A 12720-nucleotide genomic window follows, 5' to 3' on the forward strand; every position below is an offset into this window, starting at 1 on the left:
AGATGGAGCTGTTGTCCTGACAACCTAAAGGCGCATCAGGCTTTCACTGAGGCTGGCGGCTGCTGAAGGGGGCAGTTGTGGAAAGCGAGGGGCCACGCTGAGGGGAGGGCAGAGGGGATGACTCCGAGGGGCTGTTGGAATCCGCGGCGGGCGGGGGAGGTGCCAAGCGGAGGGAGGGCGGGAGGGAGGGACTGGAGGGAGAAACAGGAAGGGGAGGAGGGGAGGGAGACTCTGGGCTGCTGCCGCTGCTGTGTGGGTTTCTTTACACTCGCTGGCAGGCTGGGTGCCGGCTCCCTCGCCCACCGGGAAAGTGGGTTACGGAGGCAAGAGGCTCAGCTCAGACGCTGGCAAAGGAGCATCCAGCCACAGAGAGACCAGAGAACACCTTCTTTTTGGCCGTCTTCTCTTCATCTTTTCTAGAGGGTTTTATATTTTGTACTCTCTCCTTTCAAATTTTGTTTCTTTGACTTTTCCCCACCTCTTCTCGGGTTTTTGAGGGCTTTGTTGAGTCTTAGAGGCAAAAGAGACTGAGCGAGGGAACGAGAGAGGCAAAGTGGAAAGGACCACAAATTGGCAAAGCCCTTTACGCCTTTGCCGTGGATGAAAGCCCTCCGTTTGTAAAGCCCTCTCGGCGAGCAGCAGGCCCACGCACGTCCTCCAGAGTAGCCCGCGACCCCGCACCTCGGCGTGGCCACCATGGTCGCCAGAGTTCAGCCTGATCGGAAACAGTTGCCGCTGGTCCTACTGAGATTGCTCTGCCTTCTTCCCACAGGACTGCCCGTTCGCAGCGTGGATTTTAACCGAGGCACCGACAACATCACCGTGAGGCAGGGGGACACGGCCATCCTCAGGTAGGGCTTTCGGGCAACTTTTCTGTGGCGCTTAAGAGTGTGTGTGTTCTCCATGAACTCCAGCTCCTGATGCTGCAGGCTTGTGCTGTGTGTGTGCGTGTGTGTGTGTGTGTGTGTGTGTGTGCGCGCGCGCGCCTTTTACAGACTGGTCGAGGTATCTGCCAGCAAATTTCAAGGGGATTCTGGTCACTGTCAAGGATCAGCAGGGTTGGTTAAATGTTTCGTTCCTAGGATCTTGCTTCTCTTGCTGAGAAAGGCTAATTTCATCCATGGTGTTAGTGACATTCGGGCAGTATTTTTGCTTTTGTGATTGCAGATGTTTTGTACTTAAGAGTTTTGTTGGGGTTCCTTAACTGAGAAAGAAGAGTTTGTTGAATTATGGCGCTCAGAGCGGTATACAGTATTGCATTCTCCGTGGTGTATGTGTGTTTGTACGTGTGGATACGTACAGAAAGGCTCTCGCTCTGCCCCAGCAATAGTTTGGATAGGAGACTTTCCGTAAGCATCTTCTCATTGACATGGAGGGCAATAAATCAATCTTAGAACTTTGGTTGATTACTGAGCCTTTTCTGGAATGTGGATAGAAATCAACACAAGAATGAACAGAAGGAAAAAAAAAAAAGGAACTTGCCAAATTGCTAATATTTAAGAATAGGAGTGTTAGCACAGAGGTTAGGAAAGAATTAACGTGGCGTTAAATGGATATTTCAAATTGATTATTGACCTCAGCGTCTTATCTCTATGCAGCTCTGTCAAACTCCGAAATATAATTTGGGATTGAAATTTGGAAAGGAAGAGTCCCAAGTCCTTGGAGTTTGACCCCTGTAAGGGACAGTGAGCTGGAGAAACTCAGATGTAACCTAGCCATAATTCTGTTTCTAAAGAGCTGCTAGCCTGTTTTCCTGTGTTTCTTTTCTCTCTTTCCCCTCGCCATCCACTGCATATACTCCTTGTCCTTTTTTATAGCTTTCCTTGAATTTCTATCAGATACTAAAAATAAATAAATAAATAAATAAATAAATAAATAAATAAATGAATAATGAAAGAAGATGTTCTCCTTGGAGATCTTTTAAAATCTCATTTCATCCAAATGAAATGACCTAGTGTCAGTCTGTCTATCTGGCTAATATTGTTTGTTGTGGCAATAAAAAGCAGTATCTGATAGAAAAGAAGCATCTAATCTGTGTGCAAGGAGCTGATACTACATAAACCCTGGGGCATCGGGGAGCAGTTCTATAGCAGAGCAGCCTACAGCAGCAAAGTTTTCTTTCCTTTTCTCAGAAATAAATTTGGTTGGCTGTCACAGTGTCCTGCTTTGGGATCTCTTGCCTTGTTAGAGAGGGATGTGTGGGTTGTGTGTTGTGGTGTGTGTATGCCGCTGCGGAGTATAAAAACTAAGAAAATCCTAATGTGTAAGTGCTCCTGTCTTCATTTCCTGAGCATTGCGTGATTATGAATCCCAAAGATCCTACCATCCAAAGCATATTTTCCCTTCTAGCTCTCTCCAGCCCTGTGAAACCTGCATGTGTGATTTATCCACATGGAGTAATAAGATTTATGGAGTAATTTATCTGTTTGCAAAGGGATTTGGACATGATGCAGAAAATATTTTCGCAAACACATAAGCATGCCATGTCAACTGCTAGCATTCATATTCCCTAACATCATTAACCCTTTACACGTGAAGCACTCTATATAAATTTATGCTATTCTTAGCAAGATTTGTTTTCACTGATTATAAGAATGAATATGGGAAAAGTGAACACTCTGGGTGTATAAGTTTTTATGTTAATGTCCATGAACTTTGTAAGGTCTTTATAAGTCAGCATCACCTATATCTTAAGCTGTAGTTATCAAAGAGTTAGATAAGCATGTAAATGTTAATTTAGAGGAAAGAAGGTATTCTTATATTTTCGTACATTGTATGCATACAACTCTATGTCTATGAGAGGCAGTCTTACTACATAAATATCTATATATGATATATACGTGCTTCTGTGTGTCTATGGCTCAAAAGAAATGGAGTTTTTAAGCATTACACTTTAGTAGACATTGCAGTATGGAAATGGGGTGGGTAGTGAGCACAGAGAATAAATATAGAAGCAGTCATTCCCTGGGAAAGAGAAGATAGACAAACAGAGCATGCAGAGAAGTCACCTGTGAGAGCCCATTGCTTTCCCAGACCTCACCTAATGTGCCCTCTTTTTTGTTTCCTTTGCCTTGGACAAGGCTTTATTTCTGGGTTGGTGGAGCTCTATCAGAAGTAACTATGGAGAGAGTTCCCTTTGTTTTTCGTAGCTGACCTTCTCCTCAATCTCTTTAACTGAATCCAGTAAGCTTTGTGGGTCAGTTTGCTGGTGAAGATTGGCACTCTTGCTTTCTGTTTACAAGTCTAGCCTGGGAAAGCCTTGCTTCCACTTTATTTTTGACATTTTACTGGGAGCATGAGCTTCCAGGCGAGGAGAGGAAGGAGAACTTGATTCGTTGGAAGCCACAGTAGATGTTTGGCACTGAGAAAGTGAAATGGCAAGGGGAAAAAAAATCCTGTCTCAGTGAGTCTGTGGCCCTGAATGATCTGAAATGGCAACAGGAAAGAAGGGAGGTTTGTAATTCTGGTGGTCCAGTGACAGGAGTTTGGCCGACTGTCCCCAAAACATTTACCTTTACTGCCTTACTTCCATGAAACAAGTGTTTTTTGGGGGGAATTGATGCTTACTTTTGTATAATTATGATCTTTGATGTAAATGTGCATCTTGATAGGACAGTATATACTAGTCTTGGGGTCTTGCTCTGTAATTTCTATCTTTTGGAAGAAAGAAAAGAAAGACTCTAGAATGAAGGTGATAAAACTAGGTGGAAAGAAAGATAATCTCATGTATACCAACCTAACCCTGTTGTTTCCCAGAAGGGATTCTAGATCTTTATGAGCGCCTTTATGAGATCCTTTAAGAGTTAAAGGAAACCACAGTACCATCTTCCATCTCAAAGGCAAAGGATCAAAGTGTGATTCACAGACCAGTGGCAGCCGCAGCAGCTCCTGGAGTGCCTTCCTAAATCCTACTGAACCAGAATCTTCATTTCCATTTGTTTGCACAGTAAAGTATGAGACACAGTTACCCACAGGACTTTACTTGTGCGGAAGTCTCAGTTGCTTTTCTGAACGGAGCCCACCTGCCTCACTGCCACCCCCGCACAAGTGTAGTAGTTCATCAATTACTGGATAAGTTTCTAGCACTGGTCCTTCCAACCCTCTGTCCTTGTACCCAGGCTCCCATAGGGATTCACTTCCTGGTTAATCTTGGCAGCTTGAAACCATGTAACTCTTTTTGATAAATTAAGGGAAAAGTGAAAATAGTCTTCCAATCTGACCTTTAAAATTTCATTTTTAATAGTCCCACTAACTATATTTTCAATATTAGCAGCATATGTCTGGAAAGATCATTATAAAATAATCCCAATATATCTGCTCATAAGGTAACTCTAAAAATTATATATACCTGCATATCTGGACATATTGCATAACTGCATATGTGGTAAAATCAGAGGGTCCACACTAGTGCTGTGACTTTAAATATTTAAAATTGGGGGCATTGAAATTGCATTTATCTCACAATTCTGACCCTATTTGATGTTTTCAGGATATTATAATACCTTTTGTGGTGATAACATTTTTACCATTTAAATGTAAATGTACCTAATAAGTGTTAGGTATAAGAAACTAAGTACCTAAGTTTAAAATAGTTAAATTTTTAGTTTTTCAAAATCTTTGGTCTTTTATTTCCTTGTTTGTTTCTACAGTAGGAGAAAAAGCAAAAACATTAAAAAGATGTGATTATTTGACAGCAAAATGTAAAAATTTTGTGCAACTTTTAAGAGAAAAATGGCTTCTCTTCTTTAAAGCATCTGGCAGGCCTACATTCACAAAGAAACTGTCAACAATCAAACAAACTCCTGACACAGTATGTGATTTTTCTACCACTTATAATCATTCATTATTTGAAAACAAACTTTGTGGGCATGGGTCTATAGGGAGAGTTTGAGACAGTTATGAAGTTTTCTTTTTCTGTAGTTAACTCACTAAAGGTAATCAAAATTTATTTAGGTTATTACTGATACTTTAAGGACTGTTCATTGCCCATTAAGTCCTTTATCAAATATGTGTGGTAAATAATGGAGTAAAGTGTACTATATCTTATCTAAGAATATGGCAGATTATATACGTTTTTAAAAGGATGTTTATGCACTTATGTCACTTGCTGTTCATTTATGTCCTGAGGGACACAGCAGACAAATCTCATGTGACAAATACAAACTGTGGTAATTTGTGTGTCTCTAAGTATGAAACACATACGTACAACACATGTTAAGGTGGTTCTTCTAGGTAATTTGACTTCGAATGAATTAGTTTTAGAATCGTGGAGTGTGAACAACCAAAAATGACTGACTCATCCACTAAATCAGTTGGTGAGGGTTAAACATTTGTGTTTCTTGAGGCTGGTTCCACATAACAGCAAACTCAGGCAGAAGAAGGATTAGTGCATTTTGCTGTAGTCTTTGGGAGCTCCAAGTACAAATGTCTGTGACTCACCTGGTAGGAGGTTGCCTGAATGTGTGCTGGTCCCCCTCACTGTCATCACCTGAGCCCAAGAGAGCCTGCCCTTTCAGGCCACAGCTTATGGCCATTGGCCCTGTTCTCCTGTGAATATCCTGCCTGTTACTTTGTACAACTCGGAAGAGCTAGGCTCTAATTTTGGATCTATCCTTGCATGCTACATGACTTTGAGAATGTCTCTTAAATATTTTGAACTTCAGTTTCATTTAAAACATGATGAAATTACCTATTTTAGTTACTCTATGGGATTGTTTAGAGAGCCCACAAGAGGTTAAAGTAGTTCACTTTGGTGAATTATAAACTGCTATATAAAGCATAAAGTGTGAGTGGTTTTTCAACTACATGTAGCTAGTTGTTTAGACTTTAGGGGGCTCTTTTATTTTTAGACCAGAGTTTCTCAAACTTGAAGGTGTATCCAAATTGCCTTGAGTGTTCGTGAAAATGAAGATCACCTGGCCCCCACCTTCGGTGTTTCTGATTCAGTTCTCTGGTAGGTGCTGAAGTCTACATTTGTAACGAGTTCTCAGACGATGCTGATGCTGCAGGACCGAGCCACAGTTTGAGAACCGCCAACTCTTGCTGCCTACAAGTGTGTTCTGTAGATGAGCATCTTCAGTATCATATAGTCACTTGCTGAATTCCAAAATCTCAGGGCCTATTCCAGACCTACAAAATCAGAATCTGCATTTTAACAAGATCCCAAGTGATTCATAAGCACATTAAAGTTGGAGAAATGCTGCTGTAGAGAGTCCACAACCGTGGCTGCATGCTACACTCTACTGGAGGTCTTTTAAAAGCCACATATTCCCTACTCTCAGAAATTCTGATTGAATTAGTTTGGGGTGGGGCTTGGACATAGGTATTTAAAAAATGATTCTGATATGTACACTGAGTTGAGAAATGCTCCTTTACCGGTTGAAAAATCTCTTTTACAAACCATGTTCAGGGCAGCACTTACTAGACGTGTAGTAAAAAGTTATAGTCATGTGTGTGGTTTGGGAAATATTTCAACAGCAAAGACGTGCAAATTCAATTGAGAGAGAGGAAAGAGATCCTCATAGATCCATTTCCTTACCACACAATCTCATCCCTACAATGTCATGGAAAATGGAGTGGATGTTAAAATAATCCATATTATTTTAATGTGGTTCCAATTTACATACTATCTCTTGAAATAGCATTAAAGCTTGACTTTTTAAATCCTGTTGTTTGTGTTCGCTCTTTCATTTATGTTAGGCAAGACACAAAAGATACAAAACAGTTCTAGATTTTCTTTTTAAAGGGAGAAAAGAGACTATATTTAGTCAAGGAAAATATCTTTGATCTTATTCAAACAGGCTTACTTCTGTGTACTTATGTTGTCATATCTGCCACAAATATGATTTTCAAAATATTAGCTAGATGTTTGTAGAATTCATTTCAAATCTACATGATGATGTCTACATGAAACTAATAGTCAAGTGTTTATGTCAGAGATAAAGGATTTTTATCAAGGCTATAAGTTCAGAATGTTCAACAAGTAGAGTCGTCCCATGGTATCTGTGGGAGATTGGTTCCAAGACCCCCCTCAATACCAAAATCTGCAGATGCTCAAGTCCCTTGTATAAAATGGCATAGTATTTGCATATAGCATATGCACATGCTCTAGTATACTTTAAATCATCTCTAGATTACTTATAATACCTAATATAATGTAAATGCTATGTAAAAAGTTGTAAATAAAATGTAAATGCTATGTAAATAGTTGCCAGTGCTCTGGCAAATTCAAGCTTTGCTTTTTGGAACTTTCTGGAATTTTTCTTCCAAATATTTTCAATCTGCTGTTGGTTTGAATCCGTGGATGCAGAATCCATGGATACAGAGGGCCGACTGTAGTCAGAAGACCAAGATCTAAACATCCTGAAATAGTCTGATCTATTAAATAAGTAAAAGTGATAGTTACTTGGCCTACTATGCATGCAAGCTAATTTTATGATCAAATGAGATACTATGTATCCAAGTGTTCTGTAAACTATAAAATGTAAGCTCTTAATAAGATTATTATCATTATATTCACAGTAGGAAATAACTTTTATAAAATTAGAAAACAATAAAATAAGCTTTTTATTTTTATTTCTATGGTTAAGTTTGGCCATTTGGTCTAAGATGGCCATTTCTTTTCAAGTCCTTTAAAGTCATATGTATCTTATAGTTGAGTTTGTTATCAGGAGTGCAGGATGAGTGAGCACATTTTTATAGTCACCTGTAATCAAAACATAATCTCAAGTTAATGAGTGATTAACCTTCGCTGAAGAAAACACTTTGCTTCAGAATTTGTTAATTACTATAGGGTAGATTTGTAGAAATTTAGAATAGGAAAGTCCTTGGAGATTAGGCAGTCTCATCTCACTTTAAAGAGATGTAACTGAGAGGAGAAGAATTTAGTTGGTTGTCTAAAGATTCAAGTGACCATTTGAGAACTAGATTCATGTCTCCTATTTCTCATGTCAGAGATCTTTATTCCAAATAAAGAGCTGAAAATTATCTTCTTGGTTTTCATGTTATAACATGATATGCCTTTTTTTGTTTTGAAATTGTAAGCTATTTTTTAATTTCTTCCTCATGCTTTTATGTTTCCAAATTCTCTATGATGAATAAATATTATTTTTAAAGCAAAGAAAGGAAAGAAAATGAAATATGAGTTAGCCAGTGGTCAATAAATATCTACTGATCATCTACTCAATGTCAGGCACTGCATCAATGACATTCAATGCAATAGGACTGTCTTCCTGAAACTTTTTTTTTTTTAACATCTTTATTGGAGTATAATTGCTTTACAATGGTATGTTAGTTTCTGCTTTATAACAAAGTGAATCAGCTATACATATACATATATCCCCATATCTCTTCCCTCTTGTGTCTCCCTCCCACCCTCCCTATCCCACCCCTTTAGGTGGTCACAAAGCACTGAGCTGATCTCCCCGTGTTATGTGGATGCTTCCCACTAGCTAGCTATTTTACATTTGGTAGTATACATAAATCCAGGCCAGTCTCTCACTTCGTCCCAGCTTACCGTTCCCCCTCCCCCTCCCTGTGTCCTCAGGTCCATTCTCTACATCTTCGTCTTTATTCCTGTCTTGCCACTAGGTTCTTTAGAACCATTTTTTCTTTCTTTTTTTTTTTAGATTCCATATGTATGTGTTAGCATATGGTATTTGTATTTCTCTTTCTGACTTACTTCACTCTGTATGACAGACTCTAGGTCTATCTACCTCATTACAAATAGCTCAATTTCGTTTCTTTTTATGGCTGAGTAATATTCCATTGTATATATGTGCCACATCTTCTTTATCCATTCGTCTGTCGATGGACACTTAGGTTGCTTCCATGTCCTGGCTATTGTAAATAGAGCTGCAATGAACATTGTGGTACATGACTCTTTTTGAATTATGGCTTTCTCAGGATATATGTCCAGTAGTGGGATTGCTGAGTCATATGGTAGTTCTATTTTTAGTGTTTTAAGGAGCCTCCATACTGTTCTCCATAGTGGCTGTATCAATTTACATTCCCACCAACAGTGCAAGAGGGTTCCTTTTTCTCCACATCCTCTCCAGCATTTACTGTTGGTAGAGATTTTGATGATGGCCATTCTGACCAGTGTGACATGATATCACACTGTGGTTTTGATTTGCATTTCTCTAATGATTAATGATGTTGAGCGTTCTTTCATGTGTTTGTTGGCAATCTGTATATCTTCTTTGGAGAAATGTCTATTTAGGTCTTCTGCCCATTTTTGGATTGGTTTTTTTTGGTTTTTTTTGATACTGAGCTGCATGAGTTGCTTGTAAATTTTGGAGATTAATCCTTTGTCAGTTGCTTCATTTGCAAATATTTTCTCCCATTCTGAGGGTTGTCTTTTCGCCTTGTTTATGGTTTCCTTTGCTGTGCAGAAGCTTTTAAGTTTCAATAGGTTCCATTTGTTTATTTTTGTTTTTATTTCCATTTCTCTAGGAGGTCATGATATGCCATTTTGTACCCCCCTAAAAATTATACTAGTCTCCTATGATTTGTCCCTCTTGGAGACCCGACTAGCTTCAGTGAGGTTGTGGTCTCATTTGGCAGGCTCTCCTTTGCACAGGCTCAAAGGGTGTTCTACCCATTGCAGACACTGTAGATTGTATCAAATTCTTTCAGGAAGGTAGAACTTTTATTTTCTAATTTGTACAAAAGTTACTTTTAGCTAAAATTGGGACTGATTGTGTTAAATTGGGAGGAACTGGAAATAGATCTAGACCTGTCTCTTGGGATGGCAGAGGCACTGCTGCAGGTGCCTGGGGAGTTTCTGGTGTGACATGCAGGACAAGGTCTCATGAAGCTTTCTTAGCAGGCGAGCGGCAGAGCCAAGGAAGGTACAACATGGTACACAAAGAAAAAGGGCAGAGCCAAGGAAGGTACAACATGGTACACAAAGAAAAAGGGCAGAGCACAGTAAGGGGAAAATAACAGGTCAACAGCTTTTCGTGAGCTCTCCATGGAGGCAGGCAGTGTTACAGGGAGTTCTGTCAGCTCCTAGTAGAGACTCAGTCTCAAGACTGAGGCTCAGAGAAGAAACAGAGTCCTTGTCTTAAGGGCTGGCTTGAACAGGGCAGAGAACTCAGTAATAAGGGATATTCCTCAGACATATTACCAAGATAGGTAACTTGGTCAAGGAGTAAAAGAGAGGGATGTAGTCCCTAGAACTGAAGCCATGTGTCAAAGCTATTGTAACAAGGGGTGACATGGAGATGCAACTCAGAGTGCTGAGCCCCGTCTTTTTAAACTCTTGCTGTATAAGTTCAGGATCATAAAACCTGGTCCAGCTTTGTGAGGTAAAGATGAAGACAAACATATGAAATGAAGTAGGAATTGACTCTACTTAGACCTTCCAGACTCCAGGTAGTTCGCAGAACCATGGACCCGAGCTCACCTGACTATCCCAGACATGTTGTTTTCCAGTATCAATCTAGAAATGTCACCAGATCCTTCAAAGGCTTCTCATCATCTACAACATGAAGTCAGAGCTCCTTAGCTTGGATAACTCTCCATGACCTGCTACCTCACTGTGTCCACTAGTTCAGAACCACTTACAGTTGGCGCTCATGAGTATGCTGGTGTGTGTGCACACACAATGCTGGTTCTTACCTTTCTTCATGATGCTGTCTCTGCCTGGAACCTCTTCCACCTCTCCACCCCTCCCACCATACTTCTTTGCCAGGTTGCCTCTTTGCCGCTCTATCAAGGCTCAGGTTAGTTCTGGTGCTATCTAATTCAAGTAATCTTCCGTAATTTTCCCAAAGTGGGCTAAGTACCTTATTTATTATTGCTGATAGCTTCTCTGCATACCTCCCCTTCAGCTTAACTGAGATACAGTTGACAAATAAAATTTCATATACTTAAGGTGTACAGAAGGATGATTTGATATATGTACCAATTGTGAAATGATTACTAAAATCAAGCTAATTGACATATCTGTCACCTCATATAGTTATCTTTGCGTGTGTGTGTGGTGAGAACACCCAAAATCGACTCTGCTAGCAAACTTCAAATATACAATACGACATTATTAACCATAGTCACCATGCTGTACTTTAGATCCCCAGAAATTACTCATCTTATGATTGAAAGTTTGTACCCTTTGACTAATATCTTCCCATTTCTGCCACCCCTCCAGCCCCTGACAGTCACCATTCTACTTTCTGCCTCTCTGACTTTGACTTTTTTAGAGTCTGCCTATAAGTGAGATAATGCAGAACTTATTTTTCTCTGCCTAGCTTATTTCACTTAGCATAATGTCCTCCAGGTTTATTCACATTGTCACAGATGGCAGGATTTTCTTCTTTTTTTATAGCTGAATAATATTCCATTGTGTGTATATAGATATAGGTATAGGTTTCATACTTTCTTTATCCATTCATACATTAGTGAATGCTTAGGTTGTTTCCATATCTCGGCTGTTTTGAATAATGCTGCAAAGAATACGGAAGTGCAGGTGTCTCTTTGAGATACTAATTCTGTTTCCTTCAACAATATACCCAGAAATGAGGTAACTGCAGTATATGCATACCTCAATGTAGCATTTACTACACTTAAAAATTATATTTACTTGTATCTTGCTTCAGATGTACTATCAGCCCTTCAAAGGCAGGTGTTTCATCTACTTTACCTTTCCATTCCAGAATTTAGCTTAGTACCTACAGGTGCTCAGATAAATATTTGCTCACTGAATTGAACAGAGAGGGGTAGTCATACTATAAATCAAGCAGAGCAGAAATTTATTTATAAAAGAGGAAATAAATTAGGAGACGTGGATGAAGGAAGTTATGTTAGTGGTGAAATCAACCACCCCTGGAGTGATTGTGGATGTGTGGTTGAAAAAGACATAGTAAAATAAGAGATTGATTCTCTTCTGATCATTAGTAGGGTGGATTAGGGGGTTTGGCTGGAGGTACTTTGAACATTCCCTGTTGCAGCTACTTTATTTGAGGATGGCTTTCTAGAGAAGGTCAAATAGGGTTTTTTTTTTTAGGAGAATCCCAAAGCTTCAGTCACAGGGGCCCAGACAAATTATGCTCCTCCCTCTGACAGATTAGCAGCTCTGACAGAGCTAAGAGTCACTCAGTGCTCCTGAAGTGAGGCATGTCCACTGTCTGAAGAGTGAGCTCAGCCTCGCAGGGAGCTGTAATAGAAGGGATATACTTTCCGGGAACTGCTGAGACTTTCTCCCTCTAGCGGTGGCTGTGGACTTTCAGGGGCTAAGTTGGGGATTTGGGAACAGGATTGTTGTGCAACAGGTATATTCACCTGATCTGTTCTACTTTGTTGTGAAATGAGGCAAGGGGCAGATCACTCACATTCATTTGACTCAAAGTAATTATTCATACTGAACAATGATGCTTACCTGAGTTTTGCAGTGTAGGGTTCATTACTCAGTCCTGGAGAAATTCCAACTTGAATGTACAATGGGCTTTGTAATAATCCCAAATTCCCTCTTGTGCATCTTGCCGTAATGCACAAGGGCATTATTTGTATTAGGTCAGAGGGAAAATGCAACCCAGTTTCTCATACAATAATGCATTAATATTTATTCCTTTATAATTTTTGATGATGCATTTCTATATTGAATGTCTATATCTTGAAGTTATCTAAGTTAGTAACATCCTTTCTCAAGTTGTGCTTTAGACATGCTACTGTTTGCCACGCTACCTTTCTAGGAACAAAAGATAACAACGAAAGTGATGC

The 12720-nt window shown here is 39.7% G+C and overlaps 1 protein-coding gene across 2 annotated transcripts in view; it reads left to right on the forward strand.

Moving 5' to 3' along the window:
* The first annotated feature begins 204 nt into the window (after positions 1 to 204).
* Positions 205 to 12720, forward strand: part of LSAMP (limbic system associated membrane protein) — a 637666-nt gene continuing 625150 nt past the window's right edge. Inside the window, exon 1 of one of the 2 annotated variants that reach the window (XM_065876993.1) lies at positions 205 to 851. In XM_065876993.1, the coding sequence (XP_065733065.1) occupies positions 697 to 851 (155 nt within the window). In that variant the 5' untranslated portion in view covers positions 205 to 696. The remainder of the gene's footprint in view (positions 852 to 12720) is intronic. The other variant, XM_065876992.1, reaches the window with a different exon arrangement.

Source organism: Phocoena phocoena, chromosome 4 (assembly GCF_963924675.1).
Source record: "Phocoena phocoena chromosome 4, mPhoPho1.1, whole genome shotgun sequence".
Lineage (NCBI taxonomy): Eukaryota > Metazoa > Chordata > Mammalia > Artiodactyla > Phocoenidae > Phocoena > Phocoena phocoena.